The sequence below is a fragment of the Anser anser genome, assembly GCF_964211835.1.
Source record: "Anser anser genome assembly, chromosome: 7".
Classification (NCBI taxonomy): Eukaryota; Metazoa; Chordata; class Aves; order Anseriformes; family Anatidae; genus Anser; species Anser anser.
Genome location: NC_139727.1, coordinates 15,387,305 through 15,405,305, shown reverse-complemented (window position 1 = coordinate 15,405,305; position 18,001 = coordinate 15,387,305). Strand labels below are relative to the sequence as shown.

The following is an 18,001-nucleotide window of genomic DNA, read 5'->3' as shown; positions in this document are numbered from 1 at the left end:
AGGGGAGGTTTAGGTTGGATGTTAGGAAGAACTTCTTTACTGAAAGGGTTGTTAGGCATTGGAATGGACTGCCCAGGGAGGTGGTTGAGTCGCCATCCCTGGAGGTCTTTAAAAGACGTTTAGATGTAGAGCTTAGTGATATGGTTTAGTGGAGGACTTGTTAGTGTTAGGGCAGAGGTTGGACTAGGTGATCTTGGAGGTCTCTTCCAACCTAGATGATTCTGTGATTCTGTCTTAGATATCCTGGGAAACTTTATTTTATGTCAATTACCGAAACTCAGTGAAAAAAAATTCTAGAACGTACCATCCAGTTTTGTAGTGTGTTAAAATTCAGAAACCACTTTATATGCGATTTCATCTAAGTTTATTTCTAAATCTTAGTACATTTTCACTTAAACTTTTCCCTTTCATTTCCTTGACATGCTTTTAATTTATTTCCTTTGAATTTTAGCTGTGAAAACTTAAAGAATCTCCTTCCTCCCTCCCAATACTGTTATTCTAAAAAAAGTGAAAAAAATCTGCAACATTCCGGTATGTTGAGGGTAAGGCTGTAAAACTTCAATGCTTTATCTGCTAAGTTAGTGGAACCACTTGCAAACAGAAACACTACATGATATCTCTGCATTTTTTCAGTCTGCACTTTATTCTGTTTTATTTTTGTATGAATATATGCTACCTTTCATCTTAATGAACATCTACACTAAACTTGCATTAAGAAGGGTGCTAGACTGAGGTTACTGCAGGTCAGGTACTTCTCTGGGCAGAACTTTTAAAATTTCTCTCATCACTTGTCTGCAAAAATACGTTGTGCTTAAGCAGCGTACAAAGTGTCGGATTCAATTTGGACTAATTAGATTACTATCTGAAGTTACTTCTTTGTTTTAAGGGTCTTACCCTTGGGGTTCGGCCTTTCTCTTGAGCTGTGTGCATGTTAATTTTTAAAATTTTACCATCAGAGGCCTTTGCCATTATGGCTAGATTTATGAGTGGCATAAACTTTTTCCTTTGCCAAAGGCTGCAACATCAGTGCATTGTTGGAACATGCACGTACTTCGCTTAAATTCTTTGTGTAGGGTTATTTAAAAACCTTGCACGACTTGTGGCAATACGTATATGCCATTTACCTGCATGAAGACATCTCGCTTTGTTTTCAGAAGTGCCTGCATGAGAACGAGTCACAGAAGTCTGTGTCCATTGTTTCCATCCGAAGTCCCCCTTGCTCTTTCCCTGATGGTTTTTGTTGCTGGGGAATGTGGGAAACATTTAAGCCTGTGGAGAAGGGCCTCTTCCTGAATGAGTCCCATGTCAGTGGTGCATCATGGCTTCTAGATTTAGTGCCCATTTTGTGAGTAAGCATTGGAATTTGTTGTGCAGCAATGTTTCTGTGTTATTTTGTGTGTGTGATTTGGATCATAGTGGATAGGTTTTTCTGGAGGAAGGAGAAGCCCTTGTTCTGGTAACTATGTAAATTGCAATCACAGTGCAATTTGTCATATTCTGGAACTCAGGAGGTAATCTGAAGTTTCTTATGAAATGCCTTTCTTTTTTTTAAAGAAAGATGTTGTCTGTGAGTGAGAGGATGTTCTTTTTATTATCTACAAAATAAAACTTGATAATGCCTGTTGATACAGATGCTGGAAAACTATTAGTCAGGACTGGGGATTAAGAGATCTAAGATGCCTGGTTTTCTTTGTTTCAAAAGTTGAGATTACCCTCTTTGAACCCTGCAACATTGTTACAACATTGTTATATCTTCTATTATGTTAAAAAACACTTGTTTAATGTTTAAATACAATGAATCAGAAGGCCAAGCCTCAACCTGTAGGTACTTGTAGCATTAAATTTTAGATCTTCATCAGAGTTATGTTTCAAATTACTTCGGGTAGTTAAGTCATTAAGATAGCAGTCTGGAGAGTTGAAGTGACTCAAAATAAACTGCAGAACAAACTGAAACTACTTGGACAAGGAGTAAAGGAATGATTCAGATTTCTGGCTTATCTCTTGATCTAATAACTTTTCCATCAATGGTTCAAAGTTCTGGTTCATTTTCTTACTATGTAGCAAGTTAACAGATGAATACATTAGAAAAATTACTAATTACAGATTTACTTACAGCATAGCTATGGAGATGGGAAAAAATTAAGATGCTTTTCAGACTCTTAAGATTAAATGTTATGTTTTCATGCCTGCTTTCTTGCATCTGCAATAGCAAAATGCCATGCCATGCTTTTTGAAAGAGTAGGCATGTAAGAGATCTCTGTAGAGATTTATGCAGTTATTTAAGGAGAAACAGTATTCAAACAGAAGGTAGATTCTACAGTTGGTTTCAGTACCACTTAGCTCAAGTTTGTTTGGCCTGATTGTAATATGCTTCAGGATAAATAAGACTTCCTTGTGCTGTAATTGTCAAGCTCCTTGTTCATGGTTCTCACTGAGTATAAGAAAATAGCCTGAAATTTTCCCTTTTTTGATGGAGACTTGAGGTGCATGTCACTGACCATCCAAAGTTGTCTTCTGCTGTCACCACTTTAAAGACTCGCGTGAAAGTTTTGTCAGTGCCGTCATATGACAACACTTGCTGGGTATATCCTCAGCTGTCTCCTGCTCTTCTAAGCCGTTTGTCTTCCACAACATTACGTAACTGCTACTTAAATGATTTAGAGAAATATTTTGTAAAGAAACGGATTTATTTATTTAGTTGACCTGCTGTTTAATGAGATGGATGTTTTTAAAAGGGAGAAAGGACAAGAACTATGTACAGCATTTAAGATGTAGGTATGTATTTAATATGTACCATAGATTATGGTAGCATAATGAACCCTTTCTTTCTGTTGCCTGCTACATACCTTCAGCATTGATATGGTTGCCTCGAAAGTTGAGTACAGTCCCTAATACACAGCCATAAATGCAAATTACTCCTGTAACACTGATTGCTTAGACTAGATGGCAAACATTGTAATGGTGATACACTTTTTAGATAATTGATACATTAGTAGGGATCACGTTTGGTTATTCTGTAACCAAGACACCAAGTTGGATCAGTATTGCATACTTACTTTGGGAACCTGCTTTGGTAAGTGTTGTGCCGTGAAAACCTGCTATTGTAAATCCACATTTTCTAATTCAAGGTTTTCTGTGCCGAAGGTTATGGGAATGTTCTAGTCATGAACTTCTTGTAGGCCTGTAGAGAACAAAAGTGAATGAGAAGGTGTGGGAAGTTACCTAGTAAATAGGCTGATGCAGTTGTAATTCCATTCGTGTTTGATCTGTCAGAATTCAGATTTGACAGTCTCTGGAGCACAATGGATGTATGAGTTTTGTACATTTTGGGATTAATTTTTTAAATGTTGATTTTCTAGCAGCTTGGTTGCTAATAGCTTTCCATCTGCAGCTGTGGCAGTAGCTTTTGATGGTTTTATGCAGCTTTGTAGGAACTGATCTGCTTGATTTTTGTAATGAGGCCTACTGGAAACATACGCATCTATTCTAAAAAATGGTATTCAAGTAAGCACAACCAAATAATAAAAGATTTTTGATCAGTGGCACTAAGAGTTCAAAGTGGTGATGCTACTAAGTGATGCTGCTGCTGTGGTGCAGAATGCCAGACTTTCTTGTTTCCAGTTATGATATAATACCTGTTATCTGATAGCCAGCTGTGTCATAGTTCTGAAACTTAGGAAATGTGCTTTGACTAGTGAAAGTCAATTTGCCAGAACAGGGTGTAGCATGTCAAACCCTTGTTTGTTTTTTTTTGTTGTTTGTTTGTTTTAATGAAATAAGAACATACATAAGTGCACCAGTTGAGCAAAAGGTGACTGCTGAAGTGATGATGTGTTCCCTTAAGGTCCCCTCTTGTGAATGTAATAACAAGCAGTAGGACACTGATGAGGTTTTCCTGATGACCAGAAAGCATCCTGCTCTTTGGAGTCTCCAGCAGCTGGATAGGACATGTTTTTGATTTCCATAAAGCTGGGAATCCTTAGCATGTCAGGGGAAAAAAAATAATCCAGTGCAATAGTGGAAAGTGCCGAGGCAAAAACAAACAAAAGCCCCTGAAGTTAAAAATAACTAAAAAAAAAAAAAAATTGCCTCCCAAAAAACATCATCAACAACAAAGAAGTTTCATGTGCAACTTACAAAACTAGTTAATTATTAACTGGTTAAGTTATTTGGGATACTGACTGCAATAGGGCAGACACAAAGAGAGTATTCTCTTAAGTGTGCTGAAGTTTCTACATTTACTCTAGAATCAAAATACAGCAACAGATAAATTTGGTTTACGGCTTTCTTGGCATTATTTCTGACTGCGAACATACTATAAGTGCAGAAGCTATACTTCAGAGTAGTCTTAATTCCAGGATAGTTCTTTAATGTCTACATGCATGCACACTTACATGTATACTTTTTGAGGGTTTTTATATTACAATGTGACATTTAGTGCATATCTTTAAGCAAAAAACTTCAGCCTTTTCATGTATGTGCTTACAAAATTATGGCTTTTCCCATTTTTTTTTTCCATCTTTTATTGTCCTGTTGCTGCTCCCTGTGGAAAGAAACCAAAAACCACCACACAACAAAACACACACACAAAAAGAAACAAAAACCCATGCACTGTAAAATACCACCATCAAAACCTAATGTTCTGGTTATATACAGGATGTAATGGAAGGTCAGTGTCCCTAAGAACTACTTGTAATTAGAAAAAGGGATGTCCAGGTCAGGATTCATACGAGGTATGCTCAAAAATGCAAACACTTGGCATTACTCAGTATAAATATATCAATGTGATATAAACTTGGTGTATGGAAAACAGTGTATTAATTTGTATGGCTTCCAGGTAGTAAACTCACACCTTATTTTTGTTTCCTCATTTCTCATATTGTGTATCTCTATACAGAGACCAGTTCTCTAAGTCGTCTTCAGTGACGTTGATAAATGTGTGTGTGTGTGTGTGGAATTTGGTTGGATACATAACATGCAGCTGTTGAAGTGGTTTTCATTTAATACAAACATTCACAGGAAATACCAAAAAGCCTCTTAATTTTGTTGTTTACTAACTAAATGGGGGGAGTGGGGGGGAGCTTACAGCTTTCCCTGTGAGCCAAATTTTTTGTTCTAAAAAGCAGACTTTGAAGAAGGCCTGGTAATGGAAAGTGAAGTATGTTATGTCTAACAAAAAGGATGAGAAAAAGCTTCAAATAAAAACTGAAGGAAAACAAATCCGCAACAGATGTAGCAACTCTGTTTTTCACACAGAATTGTGTTGTAATGCAGGGGTAGTCTTCTGGGGAAGATTGTTGAGGTAATACCCCTGTATTTGTTTTTGATAGTATGCTTCGACAGTATGAGAAGGGAGGCTTAATATTAGAAGAAGCAGGAGCTGATTGGCCAAGAAGGCTTTTCTTCCTAACTTCACTTGCCAATTAATTGTTTTACATTTGTTAATATTTATTCTGTGTATTGGCCATTGTATCAAACGATTACTATATGCTCGTATAATATTCAATATAGCAAATAAAAAGCTGTTACATGAGAATATTATTGCACCTGAACAGTTATCTAAGAGGGACAGATGGCTGTTATCTTTTGACAAGATTTTGACTGAAATAGCTACTATTAACATGGTATGGTCTGCTATGTTACACACATTGTAACAGGTAATGCAAAATTATCCCATTATACACCAGTAATCTAGCAGAAGGAAATAGGTAGTTAATTTTCATTGTTAATCTTTCTCCCCCAAGGAAACTGAATCTTTAAGTGGGTAAGTTGACCAATTCCTCCAGGTGATCCAAAGGCAGACGTTCAGCATTCCCAAGTAAAGGCAGATTTCTTCTATGCCGCTTGGCGCAAACTAGGAAGATTGCCAACTCTTCATTCTATGGCATTTGTCCTGAAATTATTAACAAGGTTATTGGCTGTGCATTGACTTATAAGGGCTGTGCTTTGAACTATTTTACTGTAATCTGGCTAGTTATTTGACTGTTTAAATGATTTTCATTACCTATAAAATAAGGATTGAGTTGAATAAAAAATTCTGTGTAATCCCTGGCACGAACTAATTCTTTGAGATAACCCATTATTCAGAAAACATTGCTTTTGTCATTTTTAGACTTAATGATTTTTGATTTACTAAGGACTTTCTGAGTTTTAAGAGAGATTTTCATGAAGTTAGTAATATTTTAGATAATTTGGGTTTTGGATGTGGAATTTAGAAAGCAACAATAAATTTTATATTTCCTAGCCATAGAAGGGCAGAAAACAGATTTATTTATGCCCTGTATAGGGCCAAGTCGTTTTTCACCTAAGGCAGTAAAACTGCAGACTTCAGCTCTTCTTTCTTGGCAAAGCAAATGATATGGAAAATTGAATCTTTGCTTTCCTAGGAGTGAAAATATAACTCCTTTTTTTTTTTTTTTTGGTAGTTTCTATCTGCTTTGATTTATCAGCTCTGTAAGCAACTGTGCTTACAAAAGGGGCAAATGGGTTACAAAAAGACTGAGCAAAGGCTGGTGGAGTGTTTTTTGTGTGAGACAGCCTTCTTGCTTATATGCTGAATGAGAATCTTCTCTTGCCTCTCTTGTATTTAAGAACTCTGTCCCATACAGTTCTCCTAGTAGACTGCTGAAAAGCTAACAGGATTGAACAAACAAATAATGGGAAAAAAACCACCACCTCCTCACCCCACCTCCCAAAGTGGAAGGGAAGGTCTAATTCGCTCCCCACCCCTTTGTAGTTCATCTGCTGGGAAAAGAAGCCTCCCAGAATTTTAGCCTGAGGACTGTAAAGTTGGCAAAAGGGAAACTGTCCTGTGTTTTCTGAGAGGGGATGTTCTGAGGAGAATAATAAATGCTTTGGATATTCATTGCTATTTAAACAAAAATGTGAGGCCCAGAGTGGAGATAAACCGGTTGTCCTGTGTATTCTGTGAACTGTATATACATACATTGTAAAATAAGATTTTGTAAGGCAAATAACTTCTTATCTAATAGTTAAAGGGAAGCGTGAAAAATAATCTAAAATAAGTCTAAGATAACTAACTAAGAAGAAAGAAAACAAGGCTGAGAGGTGGTGTCAAATGTTCTGATGAATTTTATGACGAAATGTTTTAAAATGGACTTGCTGATGCAGATCAGGAATGTTTCAGTAATTTGTAGAGCCTGGATATGTTGTCCTTAGACCATGTCCTTTTAGGCTCAAAGTTCTTACCATGTTTTCTCTGTATCACAGAATCATAAGTCATTCAGGCTGGATGGAATGTCAAAGTGTAGTTCACCCTCCTACAAAGTTCACAGCTTGGCCAGCTCTGACTAATCTCAACTCTGATTTCAGACCAAGTCCAGAGATTTCACAACCTCTTTGAGCAACTGTTCTATTCTTGTGAACCTCATTATCCTCACGGTTTTGCTGGCTTTTTTTTTTTCAGATTGTCTTCTGTTTCATTTTGACTATTCTCTCTCCTTAACCGGTGTCACGTCTTAGTAAAGAAGTGAAAGACCAGAGTCAATTAATCTGTTAATGTAGAGATAAGGTTACCTGGCAATGTTCTTCTAACATGCTATGTTATTTATTTCTAAGAAGTAGCATTGGAGATGAGGCATATATGCTGATTAACTAAGTTATCTGTTCTTAGATCTGTAAGGAAATGCTTGTAGTATTAGGCGCAAATGTTTATAAATGGTAGGGGTACTTTTTGGAGCAGTTTAGTAAAGCTGGTTTTATAATACAAGTCCGTTGAAGTATTCTTCTCTATGGAATAGAAAGGGGGACCATTTGTCAGTCCTTGTATTTGTGATCAGATCTAGGAGATGTACATGTACCATATGAATTCTGATGTTACTATCATAGCGTTGCATCCTGGTTTGTCCACAGTGGGTGAAACAAAAAATGATCTTATAGTTCAGTGCTTCCTAGCACACTAGTCTAGGCCAAAGGGCCTTCCTTCTAGTTGGTGTTTTCAGGAGTTGCCAGGATCAGATTCAAGTTGAAGGGATTTATTCTGTTGTGCTGCAAGAAGCTGGAGTTGTTGAATATGTTTTTTTGGAGAACAAATTGCAACTTTTGTAGGTTTTTACTGAATGTTGGTTGTAGTTACTTGGGTGAAGACAATACCATTTTAGGAGAATGTAGTTAATAATACAGTTACGCACATTTACAGTCTGAATAGAAGTATATTTACATTGTGGAAGAGTGATACATTTCTTTTTATACTTCGTAGTTTCCTTTTTCATGTTCTGCTGCAGTTTTCAACTATTTTTTCCATTCTTGTCCTATAAAATCAGCACCATATTACAGAGTACTAACGCATCAAAAATTGTTCTTTGTTGCCCTGGATATTATCATGAATAATGGGAATATGGAACGATCTCCTGTAACTTTCAGAATCAAAATTGAGCTAACCATTTGCAGCTTTTTTTTATAGCAAAAGGAGAGGAGGGGGCACTTTGAAGACCTAATTCAGCTGAATACACTCATATATAAGGATGAGGGGAATTGCCCCTAAAACATACAGTTTCTCTCTGATGACCTATGAAGGGTATGTTGAAGTTGAGAAGGCCAAATGAAGAGGCTGGGGGACAATTGTATGTGTGCATGTCACCACTGCGTGTTTGTGGAGACATTTCCTTGATCTTGTAGGCCTGGGGAGAAGAGGACTGTGGTTAGAGAAGTGACCCCTACCCAGCTGGGAATGCTTGTGTTTCTGCTTTTTTTCTTGCTTCTTTTTAATTCTTGCCAATCCAGGCGTTGATGCTTCTTGTCTACTTTATATCCATCTTTCCTTTATCAGTCTCCATTTTTAGACATATAGATGGCTGTATGCTTCTGCAGAGTACTTTTGTCTTCAGAGATCTCAGAGCCTGGCTCACGTAAGGCTGTAGGAAAGCAGAAGGTCTTAAACATGCTGAGAGTTTAAGACAGTGCTTCCTTTATTTTTCCAATATCCTGGAATACATCTGGCTACTGACCGTAAAGCCGACAATCCAGGATCCTGTCTGTAGGCTCATTTTTTTTTCCCAAGAAATTGACAAAGACAGAAGTACAAACTGTTAATATCTCAAACCATCCAAAGCTTACTGGGATGATGTTAAAATGAAAGATGGAAAGAAGGAAAACTCCTGAAAAGATTAATATTGCTATAAGATTCTCACTCACGAATTTCTTTGTAATTTGAAAACTTCATTATTCAATTAAGCTAATCATTTTGGGCTTCCAACTCCGTAATTAATAGGCACTGTCTTGAAAAAATATTCTTTCTTTTGTTACTCTTTTGATAGTGGTGTTTTGTTGTTGTTGCTTTTTTCTTCTGTAGTTTTTCTGAGTTTATAAGCTAATGACTCTGAATCATTTATGCATATGTGAATGAAAATAAACCTCAAGGACAAGCTTCCAACTCAGCCAATATGTTATTCACCCTAAGGTAAAATACAAAAGAAATAGAAACTTAAATAAACATTTCCTGTAAACAAAAATGAAGGTCATATTTCATACTTCAAGATGAATTGTCTGTATCTGAAAATGTACATGTTGAAATGATCAGTGCAAAGAGTTGTTGCTTCTCTTTCTCTTCAAAAATTATCTTCCACAGATAGTGATAGATCCAGAAGAGCTTTCACTACCTTGTTGAGGGGAAACTTATTGCAATCCACTCTTGTCTGCCCACATTCATCTTCATGTTCTGTCACTGAGTACAGTCGGTTTGGTCATGCTCGAGTTGGTATTGTTAAGAAGATGGGGAACAAACAGTGCTGGCTTCTGTCCTTCATTGGCCTGGAGGCCAATATTTTTTTTCCATTATTTTCCCAGGAACAGAGGTGAAGCCATTGCTTCCTACATCCTCCTCTTTGCCTTTTTTTAAGATGGATATAACAATAGGCATTTACAGGTATTAAAAATGAAATATGCAGTTGTATGTGTTTAAAAGTGAGCATTTTGGAAGCATTGTGAATTTATTTGCGGAGTAAATATTGTACCATTGTGCACCATGCTGCTCAATACCATTCTTGGTCTGAGCCAGAATAGCAGTGTTGTCAGCTAGATTAGCAACAAATAATATTAGAAAATATCATCTAGTTTCTTAATTTTAGCAGATAGAATGTATTTAGTTAATACAGTCAGAGAAGAGAGGACATTTATTTTCATTTTTTTGTGAGTAATTCTTTATTTACATTTCTTTATTTTAAATTCTTGTATTGATGTTTCCAGTGACTTGCAACATGTAGTGATTACCAGTGATCTCTTGCTTGAACAGTGACTAAGACACTGCCCTGCTTGTAGAATGTAGATACTCTATTAATACTGTTAAAAGAGGCCCAAGTACCAAGAAGAAAATCTGCTTCACCAGATTGCTCATGGAGATCTAGTGCTGAGTGTTCTCTGAACTTTGGTATGTAGGAAAGAGATGGGAATTCAGTGCAGCATTTTTTTTTTTTTGGTCCAAATAGAGGAAGAAGAAGAGTGGTTGGAAAGGTAGTTTACTTCTTTTACAAAGTTTCTTTGCTTGCTCTTTTCTCATGACAACAGATGATAAAAGACAGGAATAATTTTGGTTGTGTTTAAATATCAATACATTTCTACATCTAATTTATTGGTTTAGGCCTTAAAGGCAAGTGTGTTTTATTTTCCATCTTTTCTTCAAGAGACAAATTGAGTTTTCTAATGTCTCTTCATAGATTTCTTAAATCACTATTTTTTTTTATTTTAATTTTCTTGGAATGTCTCCATTTGGCCTACAACTTTTTTGAACTGAATGGAGAAACTTTAATAGAAGTGCTTTAACAGAGGCTTTACTAGTGCCATATGGAGTGGAAGGGCATCACCCGTCTTTTTTCTTCAAATGATATGCTAAGTAAGAGCCATTAGTTTTGTCCTAGAAATAGTCTGAGTCATGTCTTTGTCAAAACCAGCTTTATTATATGATGGTTAGCTCAGCTGAGATAAGTTTTGACCAATACAGTTAACACCAAGATCCCAAAGGAAAATCAGAAGGTACAGTGCACCACTCGTGATAATTGCTGTGGTGACTGTCAATCTGACAAGTTCTTTAAAAGTCTGTCAATCCACTGTAAGAATTAACTCTTAAAAGAAATTTTCTCAATCAGGACGAAGAGATGGTACATTGTCGTAAACTTCCTTTTCTGCTTTGGAATGTAGGATACCTGGATGAAAATAAAAAGTTATCTAATGCATTTTATGTAATAGGAGGAAGCATTTATAAGAAAGTTGCAGGTTAAAATGATCTCAGCTGGCCTGTCATCAATGCTGTCTTTCTCCTTTTTCCTTTAATTTCTAAGACAAATGTTACAGGCTTGCTTGTGCCCTGCGGAAAATAAGTTAAGCAGTGTTTAAGCTATTGATTGTGAAGTACCTCATCTGGGAAGAGCTTCAGATTATAGTGAGACTGTGCATGTAGGCTCTGGTATTCAGAAAGGCTACCACTCGGTATTACCAGTGTGTGGGAATATAGCCATTTATTCTCATTGAGCATGCGTATTTTCTGTGCATTCTGTCATACTGACAAGAGCTCATGAGTTTTTGACAAACACATAGCATTTGTATCAAGTTCTCATCTGATCCCTTGTGAAAATTAGGGATGTAGCAAGAAAAAATGTAGCAGATAAGGACACGTACTCTAGTACAAAGTGTATGGAAGTATGCGGTTATTCAAATCTGTTTCTGTTTTGGTCATCTTTGAAACATGGTATTTGCAGGGTCTTATCATATCTTAATTGATATCTCTTGATATTTTTACATGCTGTGATAATTATATTCTAAAAAGACTCAAAAGTACTGTTACCAATTTGGAAGGAAGCAGCTAATGGGGACCTCAGCTACAATGTGCAGGTCTAAGGGTATTTGTGTAAAGCTTTTGGCCTCAAGTTTGCTTTTTCTTTCTCCATGGAAGTCTTGCCTTTGACTTCTCTTGGAAGGGTTTGGAAAAAGTGAGCTTTCCATTATATGTGCCATTCATATAGTATTTACATTCATATAGAGTAGTAGGCCACATGCAGTTTTTATTGGAAAGTTACTTGAGATACATATAATTCAAGATAGCAAGTTATTTATGTTTTTCCATGGTTGAGATTTCACTTAGTAAATATCAGAAGAACTGAACCTTTCTATTTACAAAGCCCCTAAACCCGTTAGTTGTCATCTTTGCTGAGCAGTTAAAAAGCAATGTATCCTTCACACAAAGGACCTAAAAGTAGAGGTTGCTGCATCTAATTCCTTCTTAACACATCAACAGTAATAAACCTAATGTAATGGTGACTTGTAATAAACCTAATGTAATGGTGACTTGTACTTCTTCCTTTTAGACATAACTATGGTAACAAAATTGTTTTTTTTGTTAGTTCTTTCTCCTGCATTCTTTGCCTGTCAGCCCTTAGGGCATTTCTGTCCTGCTTCAGCCTTTATCAACCATGTGCACATTCACACACTGGATTGTTTGTAAGTCTTCTGCTGCGGAAGGCACAAAGGGAAAGATGCTTGAAAAAAGAGAAAGTATTAACCTGTATAGGTAGCACAGGGTACTTCCCAAAATGTCTCTTTGCACCTTGTCATTTGCCCCTTTCTTCTGCATTTATTTATTTAGTGTGTTATAGTTGGCATCAGTGAAATTGCAATAGTTGCCAGTCTTGCTATTGCCCTGTTTTCATGTAGATGATAGTCCATGGGAGTAGTTAGAGAATTTGAGCAGGCTGAACAAACAAGGTGATCAAAGTCACTACAAGTAAACTTCCCTTTTTCTGCTGACCTTTGATATTGTGGACATGTCCCTGAAAGGATTTGGACAGGGACAAATACGTGTTTTCATATTCACAGAGGTGTTCTGTGATGTAGCAGTTCTGTAAGCTGAACCAGAATTCATAATTTTTGTATAGACAGAATCCCATGATACTCATGGTAGATGCAGTTTGTAATTCAGGATTACCTGTTTGATGTGTTTTGTCTGTTTGAGTTATCATGATTTTACAATTTTATTGTGTAACATAAAATGTAATTTAATGCTGACATACTGAATGGCAGTCATCTGAGTTAAAAAGAAGCATGTATACTGTGAATTATTTCATGCTTTAATGCAAGAGAAGTTTTACAATGGTACTTCTGAAGATAGAGCAAATCTGTTACCTTCACATCTTGTGTTTCTAATGTTGTTTTACAATAGTATCTAAGAGACAGCAGATTTTAGGTTTGTGTAGAAAAGGAAATTCAATAACAAAACTAACAGACACTTTAAAAAACCATTTAAGCTTAAAAACTGTAAACATACTCTTTTTATTTACATTTTATGGTTTTACCCTTTATACTGTAAATTCAGTTTTATATTTAGATTACTTTGTCTATAAAGAAATAGGATATGCCCTTCAATACTTGTATTATAGACTGGAATCTTAACATAATACCACATACTTGTTCTCTGTGTAACTCTTGACATAACTCTTGACATTCCTGATACTGTTCTTCAGCCTGAACAGAATTCTTGCTCAAGTCTGTTACTCTGTAGTTTTATGGCTCATATTTCTTACTTTAATACCAGTGTTTTTTTCTTTCATCTGTCTTCCTTCCTGATGCTGTTATTCTTTTTTCCTTCCCATTGCTATAAATTTGTTTATCAAAAATTATTTTGTTGAGCAGAAATGGAACTTTAATATTGCCACTGGAAAGCCTGAGAAGATGGATGTTCAGAAAGAAGCATAATAATCTCTTATAGAAAAAGACTTGTGTAACTTTTCAAATATCATAGTATCATAGAATGGTTTGGGTTGTAAGGGACCTTAAACACCATCTAATTCTAGTCCCCCATTGTCAGGGACACCTCCCACTAGAAATGTGTTTAATCTCGAAGGAAGACAGAATTGGCTTACTTCAACTCCTGTCCTTAGCAAAGACACCACTGGGTACCTCTTTGGTTAACCGTATAACAAAGATTTCTTCAGCTCTCCACTGTGTGTTGATTTTACTTTATCAAATGTTGAAGAAGCCATGTGAATGTTAAATATTCACTGTATTCAGAAGATTGCAATTACTGTGATGTATACTGTTGGTTTTTTTATAGTGCTGTGGAAGAATAGTCATGCTTTATTGCATCTGTCATCCCTTTAGTGGGATGATTTTGTGCATGTTTATTTTTTCTTTAAGCATTTCACTAGGAAGATCTTTTTTAACCCCTCTAGTGTCTCATCCAGGAACTTGTGTTTGAGATTTTGCTCTGTGTCACGTATGAATTTCACATATATTAACAACATCTCCCTGCCTATTCCCAAAATTCATGTTCATTTTTGTACTAGGAGTGTAGTATTTTGAATATAGTAGTATTTGGACAGGTAGAAGGTAATTATGACATACATATGTGTTCTAATTATTAAGGTAAAAATGCGTAGTCTTTGGATATACTGCAGCAGATCATTTAAATCAAGTGGGCAATAAACCAATTGTCATACTGAGAAAAGATGAAGAAAAATACATTTCTTCATTTTTTCAATGTAGTTTTGAGTTTGTGAGGTGATGAATTCGAACGAGGGAAATTCTAATAAGGGAAAGAATATTGTAGGAATGAAAGCATAGCAAGAGGAAAGAGGAATCCTTTAGTTACGGCATGACAGCTGAAGGGGAGGGTATTGTGAAACAAGAAGGCACAGTGAAATAATGTAGCTGTAAAAGGAAGCCAGTAATGCATAATTATGTTACATATTGATAACTGACTACGTATGTTTATTGGGAGCTATATTTGCACATATTTAACTATTATTAATATTGTATCAAATATACATAGTAATGCAATAAGTGTATTGGTATAAAAGATGTAACTATTACAGTAAAATATCAACATGCATTTTGTAATAATGTAGTGTATTGAGATAATTTGGTATCTAATGATGTAGTCTTAATACCAAGCAAAAATATTTCTCTATTAACTTAATATGATTTAGCATGAAGATCCTAACACACAGGCGTCAAAGAATTTAGTTGTTTAGGCAGTTGTTTTTTGGCAAAGACTCATCTTGTTATAGCTCCTTTTGTCATGATGGTTTAAGAAGGTTTCAACAGTAAATAACAGCCATAATCCGTTTAAATTTTCCTTCATACTACAAATATTCGTGATACATGTAAGGTTTTGTGGTTTTGATGTTTTCTAACACTTTGTAACTGACCATTTTGTTATTGTTGTTGTTGCCTGTAGGATAGCATAACATTACCTTTCTACAGATCAGTAAATTGTTTTTAAGGATCTCAAGTGGAGTTCAGTGTAGGTGTCATGTTTTAAGTTTTACTTCCACTCATGTTGGCCAGTGTATTTCATCTGGGAAGAAGAAAATCTGGTCAATGTCTAAAATAGGTCCGATGTTGTAAGAGGTGCCATCTAAAATAATTGTTGTTTTATTTGCAGAAAGCCATATTCTTGAGGATGTAAACAAGTGTATAATCGCACTGAGAGAGCAAAATGCTGACAATTTAGATCGTGCAGCCGGTGCAATCCGAGGGCGTGCTGCAAGAGTAGCTCATATTGTTTCGGGTGAGATGGACAATTATGAGCCAGGGGCTTACACTGAAGGAGTGATGAAGAATGTTCAGTATTTAACCAAGAATGGTAAGTCTCATTTCTGAACTGTGTTCTCAGTTTCTTTAGTTGTAAAAGCATTCTTTTAGACGTCACATTTAAAAGGAATCCTGTGATTCTCTGATCTAATGCATTAATGATGCACTAATGTTTCACTATATGGTCTCTTATCTCCTTTCAGCATACTGTCCAATTATGATGATACTGTAAGTTCAAAACTAACTTTTAAAAATTAAATTACATAATTCATGTAAGGGTTTTTAACTTTTAGAGAACTTTCACTAGAGTTTTTAAATAAATGTAATTAGCAATGTTTGGAGACTAGTAACTGACAAGGCAGCAGCTTTCTGCTGTGTTTTACAGGCCTCAGCACATCTGTTTTAAGCAGATGAAAGGAAAGCTTGTAGAGAAATAGAAGCAGGTTCACGATTGGTTTATACTTACTTCTTCAAGGATTATTGTGCAGTGGTTAACAGTTTTTCTATGTGAATTTGGAACTTCTTAAAATATTTAGTAGTGTCCATTTCATTTTCCATGACACTAAAGAGAATATTCTTTACTGGAATATCCCCGTATTGGAAGCACGGTTGTAACTGTCCTATTCTATAAATGGTTTCTGGTTTTAATGTAAGCAGTGTAAGGCTGAATATGGTATGAGGGACTGGAGGAAGATCAGGAGAGATGAAGTATATCAATTGTGTCACTATATGTGCTACTTTCTGTGAAAGATGATCTTACATGTCTGAAATGTAATTTCTGTCAACAAGAAACTGAAACGAACTGTCAGCCATTTGCAATTGATGTTTTTTTCTACTTACCCTTTAAAGGGCATTACAAAGCATGAGGCTACTTGGGTGTGAACAGGATTGATTTTAATCCTATTTGTGTCTTAGAACACGTAATCTCTGGCCTTACATTTTTTGATTCAGTATATACACTAGGAGTCTGTTAAGACCCCAGGATTTACATGTTCTCGGTGGCTGGAAGTCTAATAGTTGGGTGGTTATTGCCATTAAGAAGTTTTCTGGTAAGTCTGTGTGTCTCTGGAATAGAGGATTCAGTTTCATGAACATAGAAGTCTGAACGCTAGCTCTGTCAGTCTAAACAGCTTTCTAATACATTATGTTCGCTTGACATTTATTTTACTTCAAGAAAAGACAGGAAGTTTGAGCACTTTTCAAATCAGTTCAGATAGGTCCAGGACAGAACTGCCTTCATGTGAAACAAGAGTGAACTGACATACCAAAGAAGTTGCAAAAGGGACAGAATAGTGAGAAGATTTTGGAATAGACTTGCCTGGTTTTATCTCCTTTACTGACATTTTGATGAGAAAATCCGAGAACTTGGAACATAATGTTCTGTTTTCGTAACTTTTGAAAGTACTATGACATATAGTAAGGGAAGCAGCAATTACAGAAAAGCATAGTTTTGATTCCTATGTAAAAGCTGAGCTCTTCTTTCTTGAAACTGGTGGTGTTGAAACACATCAGGAGTTGACGCTGATTTCTGTTCTGTTGCATTGCTGTGACAAATATATATATCTAAATCTGTGTATTTAAAAAAGACAAGAAAGCATAAAACTGGTTTTGATTGGAATATCTGGCTGTGTCAAGGGACATCAAGCACAGTGTCATTTGCGCAAATTTCTTTGTGGTACTTTAAACCTAAAAGTCCTATACTTCACATAATTCAATAGGAGCTGTAAAAGGAAAAATGTACTTTTCATTCCTACTCTTATTTATATGATCTGCAGTGAAAAGACTTCAAATCATTATGAGGATTTTTTGGTTGGTTTTATTTTTCTACTGCTTCAAGAGACATGAAAAATGCAGGTAAGCTGCAGCCCTCAAGTTTAACCCAATGCACGCAGTTACTGCTGGGTCTTCCAGGAGCCAGCTGATAGCGAGGTGACCTCACTAGAAAAGAACTTCGCATTTTTTCTGCCATCATTTAGCTTGTGTGAGTAACGCAGGGCAGTGAAGTGCATCTTTTATGCTCAATGAAAAGGTAATGTGTTACTGAAGAGACATTATATGAGGAGGAGTATACAGTTAGTGAAAATAGAATTATGCAATAGTAGTGTACTACACAGAAACAGCAAAAATGCACATGAAAGCATAAGATCACTGAATCTCTCTCTTCTGTTGGAAGACATCATGCTTAATTGAGATGGCAAAATTAGCTATTCTTCAAATACTTCTTTAATAACTGCTGTACAATAAGTGTTAAAAGCTGCTGCTTAGTTTCCTAGTTGAAGTTACATAGTCCTGTCCAGATACGAGTTGTTTTTAAACAAACAGATTTTATAGTACTGTATATTGGAGTGTCTGCTTTCTCCAGTTTGTTATTCCTCTCCTCTGTTTTGCACCTTCCCATTCACCCAACAACAAGAAAACCCTAAGCAAAAAACAGCAAAGCTCTGTCAAAACACTGCTAAGGTTG

The 18,001-nt window shown here is 36.0% G+C and overlaps 1 protein-coding gene across 32 annotated transcripts in view; it reads left to right on the top strand.

Annotated features, from left to right (window-relative positions):
- Positions 1-18,001, top strand: part of CTNNA3 (catenin alpha 3) — a 495,101-nt gene that overhangs the window by 361,258 nt on the left and 115,842 nt on the right. For 26 of the 32 annotated variants that reach the window (XR_014587169.1, XR_014587170.1, XR_014587171.1 and 23 more), the window contains one exon: positions 15,389-15,589. The exons of the other annotated variants lie outside the window; for them this stretch is intronic. Coding sequence is in view for 19 of the 26 variants with exons in the window: in XM_083845405.1 (XP_083701531.1) it covers positions 15,389-15,589 (201 nt within the window). In the remaining 7 variants the exon portion in view is untranslated. The remainder of the gene's footprint in view (positions 1-15,388; positions 15,590-18,001) is intronic. 32 annotated transcript variants of the gene reach the window in all.